This window comes from Narcine bancroftii, chromosome 13 (genome assembly GCF_036971445.1).
Source record: "Narcine bancroftii isolate sNarBan1 chromosome 13, sNarBan1.hap1, whole genome shotgun sequence".
NCBI classification, from domain to species: Eukaryota; Metazoa; Chordata; class Chondrichthyes; order Torpediniformes; family Narcinidae; genus Narcine; species Narcine bancroftii.
Window position 1 is genome coordinate 65,759,085 of NC_091481.1, and position 18,468 is coordinate 65,777,552.

General features: G+C 48.7%; 1 protein-coding gene across 1 annotated transcript; it reads left to right on the forward strand.

Moving 5' to 3' along the window:
• The first annotated feature begins 4,299 nt into the window (after positions 1–4,299).
• On the forward strand, positions 4,300–18,213 carry LOC138748051 (uncharacterized). Its single transcript, XM_069907747.1, has 4 exons — positions 4,300–4,434; positions 4,549–4,717; positions 6,165–6,867; positions 17,937–18,213. The coding sequence occupies exons 1-3, from the start codon at positions 4,300–4,302 to the stop codon at positions 6,815–6,817; spliced, it is 957 nt and encodes a 318-aa protein (XP_069763848.1). The 3' UTR covers positions 6,818–6,867; positions 17,937–18,213.
• Positions 18,214–18,468: the final 255 nt, after the last annotated feature.

An 18,468-nucleotide genomic window follows, 5' to 3' on the forward strand; every position in this document is an offset into this window, starting at 1 on the left:
ATTTGAACTCCTTTTAATTCAATAAAAAACAAAATTGCTCACATATTCTGGTCACCTTAGCTTCCAAGCTAAAAATAACCCCAGCTCAGAACAGCAAGCATTTGACTTCTACGCTACATGCAGCCTTTTTAAATACCAGCCACTCTCCCGAACTACAACCTTGCCTGTTCTCCACTGAAATGCTGTTCAAATTCATCCCCAATCACTTCCCCCCTCCTCGTCATCTAACATGTCCCAACTCTAGCCCACAGAGACTTGTTACAAATTGCCTTCCTCTATCTTTGCAGCGACCGACACTATTTTGAGATGAGGAGAATGCAGGGAAGTATTTTTAACACCGGTTCTATCCCCAAGCAGTTTGAGCTGGCCTGTGCTCTAATCCATTTCTGTGCCCCACTAACGAGCGGAGATGTAGGCCAATCCAACAGTGAGCCACACTCTTTGCAAACACTGGGTCCAACACTGACCTTTCCTGAAGGACTGCACTCTTTGCAGAACCCGGGCCAAACCCTGGCTTCTTCAGAGCAAAGGACTCGTCAGCCAATAGTTGACTTTCTCCCAACATCAGGACCATTTTAATGATTACTGCGTTCTCTTTGGCGCGGGAGTGCATGCGCATCTGCAAATAAATGTGGTAAGCCAGCGAGTGTGGGTGTGTGCGCGCACACGTTGATGGGTATGTGCACACCAGTGAGGGCAAGGGGGCATGCACGTGCATGCATCTGAGTGTAGGTGTGCATGTCTGTGAGTGTGCACGTGCCTTTGTGTTTGCACGCACATCTGTGAATGTGTGTACATGCATGCCTTTGTTTGAAGGTTCCTACCCTCTTCTCGCCACCATTGATAGTTAACTCTACAAGTATTCAATGTATTCTGTAATTCTGCCATTTTGGTCCACCCCTCTCCTCGAGGTGCATCAACAAGGCACCCAGTTTTCCCATACCACCCTCTGTAGGCCAAGCAGCTGCCCTCTCTTCAGACCACTGTCCCTCCCCTTCCTCAGAACCAGAGTTCACGCCCTCTGGACCAAGGGTCTCAGTCTCCGAGATCCAGCTGGTGCCCACCTGTGTGCAGAGGGAGAGAAGAGCAGTCCTCATCCCAGCTGCACCGATTGCCATTCTATTTTTTTTTCAGAAAATAGAACTCACCTTAAATTATTTACCAAAAATAAAACCATTCAAAGTCTTTTCACACCCATAGTGTCAATCATGTCTATACATAGGGTGGCATGTTGGTGTTGTGGTGAGCGCAAGTCGTTACAGCTCCAGCGATTGGGACCGGGGTTCAAATCCCATGCTGTCTGTAAGGAGTTTGTACGTTCTCCTTGTGTCTGCGTGGGTTTTCTCTGGGGGCTCCAGTTTCCTCCCACCATTCAAAACATACTGGGGGGGGAAGCGGGGGTGTAGGTTAATGGGGTATAAATTGGGCTGCACGGCCTGTACTGTGCTGTATGTCTAAATTTAAACTTTTAATTAAAAATTCCCCATTAAAATGTACATTGTTAATTTGTTCTCTCAATACTCAGTTCCCACCCTGTGACACTTTGTCGTTTCTCTCCCCCACCGCCCCGCCGCTGGTTGAGGGACATCCCTTTAGTCTCAGCCCTTCAACGCCCAGTAATGGGAGATCTCTAGACCAAGGTCCTTCTCCACAGTGCCCTCGCGTTGGCTGCACCGAGCCTCATGTGCCGTCCCTCTGCAACCTGGAACGTGCATTTCCCTCACCAACGTCTCCGTGCGCTGAAAGACCGACGGGTTTCGGGCCAAGCAAAGTGGGACTTTCACCAAGTCGATGGTCTTCCAGCAGTTCGGGATGTCGGACTGCGTGCGTTCCTGGGGACAGCCCGTAGATCAGAGGGGCCCCTGTCATGCTGACACTGGGGATGAACCTCACCTCCTTCTCCACACACTCTGGGTGAAATGGCATTCAGCAAAGAGTCTCCACTCCACAACCGTCATCTCGGGGCCAAGTCCTGGTACTTGTTTGTGAGCCAGCGGCACCACCGATTGTCAAACCTGACCCATGCACCGTGATCAGTGCCCACCACAAGAACCACAGCGCCCCCCGCTCCCCCCACACCTCAAGGCGACACATTTGGCCATCGTTCATGCCAGCTCCCAGTCTTGTTTCCCTTCTCCTGACCCTCAACCTACTCTCTTTCTCACACATGCCCAGCAGATCCATTGGAATCTTTTGACATTAACCTGTTTTACAACATCCAATTAAAAGGGGAAATCTCTGGGGGACACCAATCTTATGGTCGATATCCAAGGACTTGCTGCAAAGTTTAATTTTGTTGTCAGAGTACGCCACATCACACCACAACCCTGAGAATCTATTTCCTGCGGACCAGGCAGAATTTATAGTTGTCGGTAACTGTAAACAGTACTCAAAAGACTGAAATGTACACAAAAGAGAGAAATGTAAACAAACTGTACAAATACAGCAACTAAATATTCAGTAGCAAATAGTGTAAAGTATAGAAGCAAAGTAAGAGTTCTTTAAATGGTCTCTGATTGAGTTTGTTGTTGAGGAGTCAGATGATGCAGGGATGGCAGCTGTTCCTGAACCTGGTGGTACGTGTCCACCAGACTTCGGTTGTTCTAGACAAGGTGATTCCCCTCTGTTGCTCAGACAAGGGTTTTGTCTTGTTGCTTTCACTACATTTCTCACCTCCTGATGTTTTAAACAGAAGGATATAATAGAGTTGGGCAGAGAAATGGAGATAGATTCAATCTGGATGCATTTTGGAAGGTCAAACTTGAAGGCTGAGTACAGGGTTAATAGATGGATTCTTAATAGTGTGGAAGAACAGGGGGACTTTGAGGTCCAAATCCATGTGGGTTGCCATGTGGGTTGATAGAATAGGTAAAGGTTCCATTATTGGAACGTAATATTACATTTAGAATGTAACATATATGAAATTCTTTAATTTTTGTCTACAGCAAGGCAGACAGAGTTGCCACTTTGTCCAGCGCCCCTCACAGAAAAACCACAGCTCCTGGTGCTCCTAGACGATCTCCCCTCAGAGGACCTGACCAGACCTGAGCCTGCTTAGCTTCAGAGATCAGACAATCTCAGGCGTATTCAGGCTATTAGGCTTAGGATAGTTAAGAAGACCTATGGGATGCTGGCCTTCATTAGTCGGGGGGACCGACTTCAAGAGGTCATGTTTGCAACTCCTCAAATCTCTGGTGAGACCACACAGAGTATTGTGGTCAGTTCTGCTCACCTCATTACAGGAAAGATGTGGAAGCTCTGAAGAGGGTCCAGAGGAGGTTTCCCAGGATGTTGCCTGAATTGGAAAATAAGTCTTATGAGGGAAGGTTGAAAGAGCCAGGACTTTTCTCTTTGGAGCATAGAAAGATGAGAGGTGACCAATAGAAGTTTACAAGATTCTGAGAGGCATAGATAAGATAGACAGCCAGTGCCTTTGTCCCAGGGCGGAATCAACAAACACCAGAGGACACGTGTACAAAATGAAGGGGGTGAGGGGTGGATATCAGGGGTAAGTTTTTTTTTTAAAATATACATAGAGCTGTGGCTACCTGGAATGCCCTGCGAGGGGTGGCGGTGGAGGCTGGAACAATAGGGGCATTTAAGATCTCTCTGAGACAGGCACATGGATGAAAGAAAAATAAAGGGTTACAATATAGGAAGGATTTAGCTTATATTTTATTTTGGTAGGAATATATAGGTTGGCACAACATCAAGGACCGAAGGGCCTGTACTGTGCTATAATGTTCTAGGACAGTGGCTTTCAACTTTTTCTTTCCACTCACATCCCACTTTAAGTAATCCCTCTGCCATCGGTGCTCTGTGATTAGTAAGGATTGCTTAAGGTAGGATGTGAGTGGGAAGGGAAGGTTGAGAATCACTGCTCTAGACCCAAATGTTACTGAAATATTTTGCTTGAGAAAAATTGTCATTGGCCCATTTCCTTTGGAGTTATGAAACCGTGCACATAACGAGTCAATTAGGGATGATTAAAACAGTGGTTTTCCAACTTTTTCTTCCCACCCTTTAAGCAATCCCTTACTGATCACAGAGCACCTACGTCATAGGGATAACTTAAGGTGGTAAATGAGTGGAAAGAAAGTTTGAAAACTACTATTCTAGGAGCATAGGCCACTTGGCCCCTTGGAACTATCTCACCATTCAACATGATCGTGGTTCATCCGTCCCACGCCTCATCTCCTCCACACTCAGTCACCCCACCCCCCCCCCCCCCAGCCCTCCATTCCCTCACATCCAATAAAGGCTCATTATTAAACGCAGCTGCTGCGTTGATGCAGTAAAATGCCGCGGCCAGTTTCCAAGCAGATCACAGTAATAGAACCACTTGGTTTTAGTGACGTGGGGGGAGGGGGAGAACTTCCCAGGGAAAAAAGTTCCTGGTCTTCCAGAAATCAATCCCACTGGATGGCTTCTGAGGCAAGGCTCATCTTAACACTTCACCAAGGAACAGTGGTTCAAGGTGGTACTGGACCAGTGGTTCTCAACCTTCCCACTCACGTACCCCCTTAAGTGATCCCTTACTAATCACAGACCACCTGTGGCTTAGGATGCCATAGGTGCTCTGAGGTTAGTAAGGGATTATTTAAGGGGATAAAAACACAAGCCTGGAGAAACTCAACTGGTCAAAAAGCGCAAAGATACGTTTTGGGCTTGAGCCCTTCATCTAGGTGTGGACAAAATGTAGATGTGGTGGAACGTGGTATTGTGGGCATGTACCCCACTAGAGCTGGGCAGGCTGACCTGCCTGCCCCTCCCCCAAAAACCCTTCCAACCTGCCCTCGGACTTCAGCCAGGCTTGGATCTTTAGATCAATAAAGACTTTGGCCCTTACTTCCTGGCCGTGAGCGGTCATTGGTGGTGCTACAGGTGGGCAGGTGTCCGAACCAAAAAAAAAGGATGAAGGGTTGGCACAGTCCCAAAGGCAGAAGTAAGAACACAACCTGCTGGGGAAGCTCTGCAGGTGGAGAAAGGAGGGATGGGAGTTGGGGGGGGGAGGGATGGGAGTTGGGGGGGGGAGGGATGGGAGTTGGGGGGGGGAGGGATGGGAGTTGGGGGGGGAGGGATGGGAGTTGGGGGGGGAGGGATGGGAGTTGGGAGGGGGAGGGATGGGAGTTGGGGGGGGGAGGGATGGGAGTTGGGGGGGAGGGATGGGAGTTGGGGGGGGGAGGGATGGGAGTTGGGGGGGGGAGGGATGGGAGTTGGGGGGGGAGGGATGGGAGTTGGGGGGGAGGGATGGGAGTTGGGGGGGAGGGATGGGAGTTGGGGGGGAGGGATGGGAGTTGGGGGGGGAGGGATGGGAGTTGGGGGGGGGAGGGATGGGAGTTGGAGGGGGAGGGATGGGAGTTGGAGGGGGGGAGGGATGGGAGTTGGGGGGGAGGGATGGGAGTTGGGGGGGAGGGATGGGAGTTGGGGGGGAGGGATGGGAGTTGGGGGGGGGAGGGATGGGAGTTGGGGGGGAGGGATGGGAGTTGGAGGGGGGGAGGGATGGGAGTTGGGGGGGAGGGATGGGAGTTGGGGGGGGAGGGATGGGAGTTGGGGGGGGAGGGATGGGAGTTGGGGGGGGAGGGATGGAGTTGGGGGGGAGGGATGGGAGTTGGGGGGGGAGGGATGGGAGTTGGGGGGGGAGGGTTGGGAGGGGGAGGGATGGGAGTTGGAGGGGGGGGAGGGATGGAGTTGGAGGGGGGGGAGGGATAGGAGTTGGAGGGGGGGGAGGGATGGGAGTTGGAGGGGGGGGGGAGGTTGAGAACCACTGCTCTGTGGTTAGTGAGGGATTACTTATGTGAGTGGGCTGGAAATAGGTCCGTCCAACTCTGTTGACCCAGAAACGTGGCTTCCCCCCCCCCCCCCCCCCCCCCCGCCCCGCTGCGCAACAGTAGCGGTGCATGAACCCCTGGCTTTTGCCAGCGCACTGAGAGACGGGCAACGTCACGAAAGGTCACCAACCTGAAGCAGGAGCCGGCTTCTCCAGCGGAGGGTGCGAGTTTGCAGCAAGAAGGGTCTTGGTGTCGGGTGGGTGGACCAGGAGGCTCGTTGAGTCAAACTTTCAGGCGGAATGGGTGGCTGGGAGAAGCCACGGTTTACCCCCCATCCCCAACCATCCCAGCACACTCAAACACCGCCCCCCCCCCCCACCCCCACCTCCTAAGGAAGCCCATTTCCTGATCTCACGCACCACCCACCTCTCTGCTCCCACTTCGGGAACCCCAGCCAGGGAAGGAGGGGTGGGGGTTCCACCCAAGGTCAAAATATAACTCCCCCATTGGTGAGATCTTGCCGTGCCCCCCACTTGGATTTCAGTTTGGGACGGGCGCTACACGAATGCACGCCGTTGTCACTGCAGTCGAATGGCTCCCCTCCCCTCTCTCTCTCTCTCCCCGCTCCCCTCCCCTCCGTCCCCCGGCCTTACCGTCTGCTGGAGGTCCGGGATACCGATGCGGAAAACCATCATACTGAAATCGGCTGGGCTGGGCGTCGGCGGGGGCGACCGGGTCGTTGGCGCAAACACCGACACCGTCCTCGGAGCTCTCGGTGTCCGACTGCCCCCGGAACTCGGAGCCGCTCCGCCTGTCATCCTCACTGGAGACCGGGCTCTGGGGCATGGTTTTGCGGCGCCTGGGCTAAGGACGGATCGCCAGCATCACCCACGGCTGGATGGAGAGAGAGAGAGAGAGCGCTAACTAACGCCTTCATTAAGGAGACGGAGCGCAAAGCTTGCCCCACACACGTGCGCAATTCGACCCGTTCCACAGAAAAGAGAACTACTGCTCGCCTTTTGTGCTCATTCTGTCCGCCCTGTTAAGACAGTGCTCGCACAGACAAAGGGAGAGGTCTTGCCTCGCCTCACTGAAGGTAGGTGCAGGTCACCAAAGGGAGCCAAGGTCCCATCCGAATCGTACAAACCGTGTGTGTGTGTGTGTGTGAGTGAGTGTGTGTATGAGAGAGAGATTCTTCCAACCCCTGTCACTGATCAGTAATGGGGGCGTGAGCTCTACACAGCTCCTCCAACACACACCTCCCCCCACTGGATCAGCACCTGATCTCCATTTTCTCCTTTGTTTCGAAATCCACAGCGCAAAGACCCCCACCACTGGTGGGGGTGCCGAGGGCTCAGCACTTCCCAGAGGCGACGAACTGCTTGCCCCACGCCCCTTTCCCTCCGGCACGCCCGGGGTGTGCCCAGAGCACAGGGGCACACCACCCACCCACCCCCCTTCGGGTTAGCCCCCTTTAATCTGCACCCCTTTCAACGGCGGGGTTGACACTGGGAGATCACGCTCCTTCTCCCCCTCCCCTCACCTCCCACCCCCTCCTCCTCGCCACCTCCCCCCCCCCCTCCTCCTTGCTGCCCAGGCCACACGAGTCAGCCGGCTGAGAACTGGCCAACCCTGACCGATGCATTCCACTAATTGGACCCTTCGAAGTTCGATGGAATCTCATCCGAAACCGGGTGGGGGGAAAGGAGGAGAATTCTCAGGCGGAAAAGTCACCTCCCACTAACCTGATCCCTTCAGAGGGAACTGACCATCGGCGCCCTGTGCCTCTGTCCTTCAGGACTGACCTTCGGAGTGTTCCCTGCATTGACTCCAGCTGTCAACGCTTGTGCTATTGAATTGGGTTCAATCGCCCTTCATTCTCTCAGGTCTCCACCGACATGCACTGAACTTCCCCCTCTGTGCATCTGCACATCCCAGCCTGCCTGAAATCACCAGACTAAAGTCAAGTTTATTGTCATCTGATTGTATAATTACAACCTGATGAAACAGCGTTCTCCGGTCCTCCCTGTAAAACATGCAGACACACAACCAGACATAACACACATTCAGAATTTATTGTCATGAACAAGTCATGAAATTCGGTGTTTTGCGGCAGCATCGAAATGCAGACATTCATAATATAACCATCTTACAACGTTACTATAAAAAATAACTAATAGTTGACGAAAAGTGAGGCCGTGTCTAGCTCGTTCAGGAATCTGATGGCGGAGGGGAAGAAGCTGTCCTTGTGCAGCTGAGTGCTCGTCTTTAGGCATTTTCCCCGATGGTAGCAGAGTGAAGAGGACATGGCCTAGGTGGTGGGGGTCTTTTGAGGATAGAGGCTGATTTTTTAAGACACCGCCTCATGTAGATGTCCTCGATGGAGTGGTCTGGTGCTTCTGATGTCGCAGGGTGAGTTAACAACCCTCTAGAGCTTATTCTTGTCCTGAGAGTTGGCGCTCCCATTCCAGGCAGTGAAGGAACCAGACAGAATGCTCTCCACGATACAGCTGTAGAAGTTTACGAGAGTTTTCGGTGACATACCGAACCTCCTTAGACTCCTCACATAGTATAGCCATTGGCAACCCTTCTTCATCATTACATCAACGTTTAGGCTCCATGACAGATCATTGGAGATGTTGACACCCAGGAATTTAAAGTTCTTGACCCTCTCCACTACTGAACCCTCGATGAGGAATGGGTCACGTTCCCCTGACTTCCTTCTGAAGTCCACAATCATCTCCTTGGTTTTACTGATGTACACCATTCAATCAGCTGATCTATCTGTCTATCAATCTATCTATCCATGTCTCTTTGGGATGTAGGAAGAAACCAGAGTCCCCTCCCTGGGAAATCCATGTCATCGCAGGATGGAAACGCCATGCAAACTCCACATAGGCAACACCAGAGGCCAGGTCTAAAGAGCTGTGAGCCAGTGGCACTACCCGCTGTTAAGGTGTTGTGCCAACCACCCCTCCAAATGTGCCGGCCCCTGTATCACTTTCCCTACGCAGTAGCTGAAATACTCTGTGCCCAGTGTAATCTTTGCACACCTCCTTGTTTTCTGCCTTTGGCACACCTAAAAATTGTTGCTTGTGCCTCCATCCTTAATGGAGTTCCTTCCACCTCTGGGGAGCTCTACCCAGCAGACTGTCTGAGCCCCGTTATCCAGTTCCTTTCCCTTTCTCCATCTGCCCCCTCACATACCTCCCTCACCATCTCCCTTTCTCACCTCTCCCTTGTACACTCACCTCCCTTCATCATTCTCCCCTCCCCTCGCTCTGTCTACCCACTCCACACACCTCCCTCACCAAATCTCCTTCCCTGTCAGCCCACCTCTTCCTCATACACTCGCCTAACTCCTTCCTTTATCAGTGTCTTCCCTCCCCATTACCCCCTCACACACCTCCCTCACCAAATTCCCTGCCCTGTCAGTCCCCATCACTCCCTCATAGAGCATTACAGTACAGTTCATGTCCTCTGGCTCACAATGTTGTGCTGACCTAGTTGTACCTAAATAAAAAATAATTTCTCCCTACCTCATAACCCTTTATTTTTCTATTATCCATGTGCCTGTCTAAGTTTCTTAAATGTCCTAATGTTCCATCCTCCACCATTATCCATGGCAAGGCATTCCAGGCCCACACAACTCTGTGTAAAAAGAAAATGATGTCTCCCCTAAATTTTCCTCCCTTCCTTTTGTGCAAATGTCCACACTCATCTATCTTCTCCTTTCAGCAGTCTCCTAGCTCCATCTGCCCCACCCACTGAGTTTCATTTGTGTTTCCCCCTGACACTGCCTCCCATCCTTCCTGTTTCCAACAGTCCATCACCCACAGACCCCTCTCCCTCTTCTCAGTGCAAAACGGTCCTGACACAAAACATTGGCCACCCGTTTTCCCTCCATGGACGCTGCCTTGCCTGCTCAGTTCCTCCATCACTTTGATTTTTGCTCCAGATTTCAACATCCACAGTCTCCTTTAAGTCTGTGAGATGGCACCTTGTCAAAAGCCTTCAGAAAATCCACAACAACTTGGCTTCATCAACTCAATCTGCCACTTCATCAAAAGGCTGAACAATGCCTTGACTTGAATGAGCATATATTGCCTCAGTGAACCGATGTTCTTCAACTGATGCTGATAAATCCTAATGGTTTTGTCCCGTTTTCTCACTGGACTGTAGCAACAATGGCTGCTCTCCAATCCTCTGCCCTCACGCCTGTATGCACAGCTATCCACAGAGCATACACGAGGAAAATGTCACCCCGTCTACGTGCAACTCAGAGTTGGTCCTTGAACATGTACAGCACTCACAGGGTTAAAGGGGATGATTCACTTCTGTCTGCCAGTGTATGGTCCACATGAGACTATGTTAGTCCCTGGCTGTGTATACCATGCAGTAGATAAAGAAGATGATTCACTCCTGTCTGCTGCTTACATCCCAGGTCTGGCTCATGGGCACTCTCTGGACACGTACACACGTGAAATTGCCAGCTGTAGGGGTGGGTGTGTGTATGTTATCTGTATGAGTGTGTGTGTGTTTACACATGCATGTTGTCTGTATCTGTGTGTGTGTGTGTGTGTGTGTGTGTGTGTACACGCATATGTGTTGTCTGTGTGTGTGTACACGCATATGTGTTGTCTGTGCGTGTGTGCACGTATGAGTTCTCTGTGTGTGCACGGGCGCTTTGTATCTGCGTGTGTGTGTACACGCATATGTGTTGTCTGCGTGTGTGCACGTATGAGTTCTCTGTGTGTGCACGGGTGCTTTGTATCTGCGTGTGTGTGTATATGTGTGTGTGCGCGAACATATGCTTTGTCTATGTGCACGTATGTGTTCTCTGTGTGTGCGCGGGTGCTTCGTATCTGCGTGTGTGCACGTGTGCATATGTTTTGTCTGTGCACGTATGTGTTCTCTGTGTGTATGCGGGCGCTTTGTATCTGCGTGTGTGTGTGTGCATGTGTGTGTGTGTGTGTGTGCGCGCGTGTGCATATGTTTTGTCTGTGTGTGTGTATGCGTGTGTGCAGCACCTTCTCAGGACAGTAACACAAGTGTCAGTCTTATTTAAGGAAAGGTATCCTGACACTAGAGTCAAGAGGGATTAACTCGGCAAGACACGAGTGGATGAAATTTTGAGTTTGAGTTGAGAAGGAAGAGGGGTGATCTCTATGAAACGAAACAAATCCTGAGAGGCCCGTGATGGTTGATGTTGAGATGTTCCTACCACTGGGAACATCTCAAATAGAGAGATTTCAAAGCTCTGACCAAGTGACAAGGTGGGAGATGGTCGGTTAAAATTCTGGCAGAGGGTGGGGAGTGTCTGGATCTTTAGGGTTAGGGTCTAGCTCATTATACAGATGATAAGTGTTTGAACGATCAAGGGAGTTGACAATGGCACAGTGGAGACCTGGGGCAGGTCAGCCATGGTCCTATTGAAAGGACGGGGTGGGGGAATGGCAGAATAGAGGGGGCAAGTGGCTCCCATTTTTCTTGTGTTCAAAGGAGGCAGAATTGACCCCATAATGATCTGTCTGGGAGGGAGAAAACCAAATTGTCAAGTGTTCTGATGAAATTAAATCGGTGTCTGTAATAGAAGGCAGCTCAACTTGAATGATATAAATTATTTAAACATTACCGTGTTACATTTCAATGGCACACAGTCATGCACGCGCAGGAGTTACTGCATATAAAACAGTTTTTCATCTGAACACACCTCTGTCAGTTTCAAAGCACAGCGAGCAATGCTGGTGAGAGAGAACTGCTTGTGTTCAAACCTGCTCATCCGTTTCCCAGAAATTCACATTTCTTTCACCTGTTTCAATTCTTTGAAACATCGAGGTTTAGATGGTCCAAAGGATCGGCCAAGTGCATGTGGAGCTCGCTGATTCTTCTCTCCAGCCCCATTCACTTCAGGTTGGCCTCAGGTGGAGATCCCTGACTGCAATCCTCTGCACATCCTTTCACAAACTCCCAAAGACGGTTGGGGGCAATAATGAGGAGATATGGCAGCCGATTTGGGCATAGAAAGCTTCTGCGATCTGTCCCATTATGATTTGTCAGAAGTGGAGAGGGTTCTTGGGAGTCACTATTTTTGAGGATCTTTCTGGGACCCATCGTACTATGGCATAGTGAAGAAAGCACGTCAGCGCCTCTACTTCCTCAGGAGTTTGCGGAGGTTTGATACTTGCATTGGAAACCCTGGCAAATTTCTACAAGAAAGTGCGCTGACCGGCTGAATCACTGTCTGGTACGAGGACACCAATATCCCTGAGCATAAAGAAAGCCCTGCAAAACGTAGTGGACACAGGCAAAGCCCTCCCCACCATTGAGAACATCTACAGGGAACGCTGCTGTCGGAGAGCAGCAGCGATCATCAAGGATCCACACCACTCAGCACACTCTCTGTTCTCGCTGCTACCATCAGGAAAGAGGTATCAGTGCCACAAGACTCACACCACCAGGTTCAGGAACAGCTGCTCCCCCTCCACCATCAGACTCCTCAACGACAAACTCAATCAGAGACCCATTTAAGGACTCTTACTTTTGCACTTTATTGATTGTTTTTTTCTATATTGCAGTCAGTTTGTTTACATTTCTTTATTTGTTTACATGCTGTGTACAGGTTTTTTTTGGCACTACCAATAAGAGGTAATTCTGCCTTGCCCGCAGGAAAAAGAATCTCAGGGTTGTATGTAATGTCAAGTATGTACTCTGACAATAGATCTGAAATCTGGTCGAGGAAAAAAATATTGGCCAGATTACTGGGGGAGAAATCTCGCACTTGCTTAAGAATTGAGCCACGGGGTGTTTTGTGGCCACTGGGACATTGGATGTTGCCATTAGGGTGTGGAACTGCATAGAAGACCCTTGGTGTTGAACCGGCTGCCAACAGCTCAACTTTGGCTTCACAGTGTCACCTCGGAAGTGAATGCGTCGAGCGGCTTGGAGGAACACGAGAGACTGCAGAGGCTGGAATTGGGAACAAAACATAACCTGCCAGAGGAACTCAGTGGGTCAGGCAGAGACATCCCAGGCCAGAACCTTTCACCAAGACCTGAAACCTTGACCTACTGAGCTCCTTCAGCAGATCGTGCTTTGAGTGGAGTTGGTTGTTCAGTCAATTAAGACAATGACACACCCTGGTTATATTCCAGATTTTAAAAAAATAAACTATATTTTGGGAAATATATAAATAAGTAGATTTTGTCCACGGCAGCCATATCCCAAACCTGAAGATATTAATGTTTTTTAAAAACCCTCTGAATCTGTGTGTTTAAATAAAACACAAGAGTTCCAGAGTTACAAGAGAAGAAAAATAGTGTGTTCCTTTCAAATATATTTCTCTTTTAACTGAATTCGACATTGTTTGCAAGTGACGTTTAATGCTGTGTGCACACTATTATTGGCAGAAACCTGAGGTAGAAAATTAGCACCTTTCGATATTCAGAAACAAAAGCCTGGGCCTAGTTCACAAGACAAAAAACTCCATTTTGAATAAAAGCATTTGTTCCTAAAATAATCTCATAACAAGCTGGTGATTTTGTTGTAATAATAATATTTAAACACCAATGAAGCAAACTGAAGGATTCCCAAGTCTGCCTGATGTCTTGCTGTTAAACCATCTGTCGCCATGGCAACACAGCAGGAAATGTTAGGTTAGTCATGTTAACGTGACCCTGTCTCCCGGCCTATAGACCTGAACGAGAGTCGCTTGTCAACCCATCCCCAAATTCACCACTTCCATCCTGCGAGCTTCCGAATCTGGGAATTCAACCCAGCCAGTACAGTTCCATGTAACCAAGCGGAAACAGGCCATGTTGGCCGGCAAAATAAAATCCGTGCTGCTGAAATGGACCACAGTGTGATGGAGTGCAGTGAATCCACCCCCCCCCCCCCCCACCAGGGTTATGAACATCCGACTTATGGACAACTCGCACTTACGAACAAATTGTGCCCCCAATTCGCGCATGGGCATAATGTTACCTCACGAATGCCCCTTCTGGTATGCAAGACATCGATGGAACGAGAGTAAGTGTTAAATTTTAATCATCATCTTTTTTTCTCTACCTAAGATGTTTTAAGAACTGTTTCTTTAATGTTTTTTATACAAAGACAAACATTTGACTAACTGATGCTAAATAAGAAACATATGTACCTGCTCCAACTTATAAAGACAGGCTTGGGAACGGATCTTGTTCGTAACCCGGGGACTCCCTGTACAGGTGAGAGAGAAAGTGATGTAAATATTGAGGCTAGAGATGAGGAGATTATGACTGGACTGGACAACAATTTTTTTTTAAAAAGATTTGCTTCCTAAAAAAAAGTTGGGGATTATGCTAGACGACTTCAAGTTGAACACAGAGGTAATTTCAGATTTGCTGTATTGCGTAGGAAGTTGGAGAAACATTAAATTAACTTTTATTGAATTTAACATTTAATCACATAATGATGCTGACAACGTTGTGATAGTTCAACTTGCTAAACAAGTGTTTTGCCGCTGATTTTTGTTTGTACTCAGCATCTGATGCCTCTGGTGTCAGTGTCCAACAATAGTTGGCCAGTTTTGATGGATTCCAGTTGCCCTGATACCACTTTTCCATGGTCTCAATGTCCTGGTGAAACCTTTCAACGTGTTCGTCACCGACGGCACCAGGATCAGCCAGGAAAACGTCCAAGGGCAAATGCAGAAAATGAATTTTCAACGACATGTTGCTCTTCATGGTTTTGTACGCTTGAAGTAGACTTAAAATATGACAGGAAATCACAAAAATAGGTTATATCTAAAAAAAAGGTACATGATAGGTAAATTTTCAGGTGATTTTCATCAACTAATCAGGGCAACACGGTTGGCGTAGTGGTTAGCTCAACGACAACAACTGGAACTGGGAGTTCGAATCCCATGCTGTCTGTAAGGAGTTTGTACGTTAACCCCCTGTCTGCGTAGGTTTCCTCTGGATGCTCTGGTTTCCTCTCACCCTTTAAAAATGTACTGGGGTTGGAGGTCAATCGGGTATAATTGGGCAGCACAGGCTTGTGGGCCCAAAGGGCATGTTGCCACGCTGTATGTCTAAATTTGTTTAAATCCATAAAATACACCCAAAAGTGTTCAGGAAGCCAACTCTTCATTGTTCAGTGTCATTAGGTAGGACCTGCGGGGAAAGCATTGGGTTGATCAAGGCATTTAAAAAATGATGAAGAGCTGCCATTGTGCTGGAAGCTCATTGACCTAGAAGGGAGGGTGTTTCTCCCTGAAGAGGCTGCCCAACATGCTAAACACTTCCCATGGTACAGAAATCAAAAACTGCAGATGCTCTATAAACCACTGGTTAGAGCACACTTGGAATATTGTGTTCAGTTCAGGTCGCCTCATTACAGGAAGGACGTGGCAGCTACAGAGAGGGCACAAAGGAGATTTACCAGGAGGTTGCCTGGATTGGAGAACATGTTTTATGAGGCAGGTTAACAGACCTCGGGCTTTTCTCTTTGGAGTGTAAAAGGATGGGAGGTGACTTAATAGAGGTCTACAAGATTAAGTGAGGCATGGATAGGGTGGACAGCCCGGGTCTTTTAACCTGGAGTCACAGTAGCTAATACCAGAGTACAAGGTGAGGGGAGGATAGTTTAGGGGAGACATCAGAGGTAATTATTTTGCACAGAGAGTAGTGGGTAAAGGTTCCGTTACTACATTTTTGAATGTAACATGCATGAAATTCTTTAACTTTGTCACCCGTAAGGAAGACTGAGAGTCGCCACTTTGTCAGAGAAATGAGGCCCCAGTGAGGGGAAAACTTGCGACCCTCTTGTTTACAAGACCAATGCTCTAACCACCGAGCTCTCGGAGCCTGGTGGTGGAGGCTGGCACAATAGGGACACTTAAAAGACGGGCGCCCAGACACAAGAAAAATAGAGAGTTATGTGCGTGAAGGTGGGAAGGATCTGTTTGTTGAGGAGGTGGGTGTAGGTCGGAACAACATCGTGGACTGAAGGGCCTGTATTGTGCCATAATGCTCGATGATCTGCGCTGGAATCTTGAGCAAACAATGAGAAGGCTCAACAGGTCAGGCAGGATCTATGGAGAGAAACGGTCAGTTTACAATCTGGTTTCCTCCTTTCCTCACCCTATTGTATTCCCAGTTTTCCAGCATATCTGCACCATTTTACTCCTTGATAGTGTAGATGTGCAAAATCTGTTTCTTGGTGGGGGGAGGGGGGAATCAGTGTCCGTAGATGGTTGTATTGATGGACAGATAAATATATCTTGCCGACAAACTGAGTTGGCAGATCAGCAGTGGAGAGAGAAGGACAAGCGGAAACTGTGCCCTTTTGGGAGAACGCTGAGCCGCACTTAAGAAGAATTTGGCTACATTGCTTCTTCCGAAGCAGCCCTGACAATTGGGTCCCCCCCCCACCCCACCCCACCCCACCTGCTTCTACTCCCCTGTGGAGGATCAAGAGATTGGTGTGGGATCCACAGTTCGGGGAAGGGTGCTTGACAAGGGGACTGTGGAGGTTGCAGGAGCAGTGGAAGCGAAGTCATAGACATACAATGACTCGGGTACAGGTGGAGGGGACGATGACTCTCCTTTGCTTCTCTTTCTCTGGCTGTGAGGGGAGCTGGGGAATTTCTGCTGATGGCAAATCTTTGCCTGCCTTAGGGTAGACTAAAGGAAATTTTGTGTAATATCACATTTTCCGTTTCATTGTATTACAATAAAATAATCTTGACTGTTCCTGCCTTCTCTCCACGCCCCTCATTCCTTGAGCCACAAGGACCTCATCCAACTCCCTTTTGATATATCTGATGAACTGGCCTCTTTCTGTGGCAGGGAGTTTCAACTCTCTGAGTGAAGAGGATTCTCCTCATCTCAGTCCAAATTGGCTTCACCTGATCCTGAGACTGTGACTTCTGGACTTCCCCAACATCCAGAATATTCTTCCTGCATCTAACCTGTCACGTCCTGTCAGAATTTTATACATCTCAATAAGATCCCCTCTCATTCTTCTAATTCAATTCAGATTTATTGTCAGAGTACATGCATGACATCACATACAACCCTGAGGTTCTTTTTCCTCCAGGCGAGACAGAATTATCACAAAACTATTCTCAGGAAGATATGTGTAATCAAATAAAGAAATCTAAACAAACTGACTGTGCAATACAGAGTGAAAAAAATCAATAATGTGCAAAAATAAGTGTCTCTGATTGAGTTTGTCATTGAGGAGTCTGATGGTGGAGGGGGAGCAGCTGTTCCTGAACCTGGTGGTGTTAGTCTTGTGGCACCTATACCCCTTTCATGATGGCAGCAGCGAGAACAGTGTGTGTGCCGGCTGGTGCGGATCCTTGATGGTCGCTGCTGCTCTCTGACGGCAGCGCTCCCCGCGGATGTTCTTGGTGATGGGCAGGGTTCTACCTCTGATGTCTTGGGCTGTGTCTGTTACCTTTTGACTGGCTTTACACTCAGGGGTATTGATCTCCCCACACCAGACTGTGATTCAGCTGGTCAGCGCACTTTCCACCACCACATCAGGGTTTCTGATGTCGTACCAAACCTCTGCAAACCCCTGAGGAAGTAGAGGCGGTGATGTGCTTTGTTTGCGATGCCATTCATGTGTTGGGTCCAGGAGAGATCCTCCCTGATAGTAATTCCCAAGAACTCTCCACCTCTGATCCCCCAATAATCACTGATATAACCTTAGTCTATATAGTTTTTCTTTATCCTGGCAACTGCAGAACCTTCTCTGCACCCCCTCAAAAGCAAGAATATCCTCCCTCAAATTAGGAAGCCAAAGGTACACACAATACTCTAGGTGTGGCCTCACCAAGGTCCTTACAAATGCATCCCTGCTTCTCCATTCAGAACCCCTCACAGTAAAGGCCAACATGCCGTTGGCTCTCTCCACCAGTGGCTCTACATTCAGAGATTGATGCCCCACAACGCCCAGGTCTCGTTGCATCTCCCCTTATTTCACACCATTCAGAAAATCACCTGCCTTCCTGTGATTGCCATTGAAAATGGCCCGCTCCTGATCCATCACTAGATCTGACTGCACCTTCTAACTCTGTCCCAACTTCAAAACGAATCAATAACTGACATTGAACTGGAAAAAAAATGATTCCATTCTTGTGAGCAGTGACTCAACTGGGCTTCATTGTGCATTTGTCAGTAGCTGTAAACCATCAGACTGCAAGTCAATGCAGAGGATCATCACCTTTTCCTCCATTTACCGAGAGCATTGTGGAAGACCCTCCACACAGTATCTTTGACCCACTACCATGAAGGAGGGATAGAAACGTCAAAATCTGGACTGCCAGGCTGGAAAATGGCTGCTTCCAGCACACTGTGAGATCGATGAACCCAATAAATCATACCAAAACATTTACGTTAGAACCTCCTGTTATCCGGAATTCAAGGACCAGTAGCCTCAAGAAACCAGCAACAAAAAAAAGAATAGGAAAATAAATAGATTAAGAATACATTAGTTTAAAATTGGCGCGCCTTGCTGTTAGTTCACTAATCCATGCAAAATGCAATCTCAAGCAACCGGAAAATTCACATATCTGGCATTTACTAATCCGCATAGGTGCTGGATACCATGTGTTTTATTGTGTATGTGTGTATTTAAATATATCATTTATTTTAAATTATATCCTCTTTTGTCTGTGTGTGTATGTGTATGTGTGTGTGTGAAAGACAGT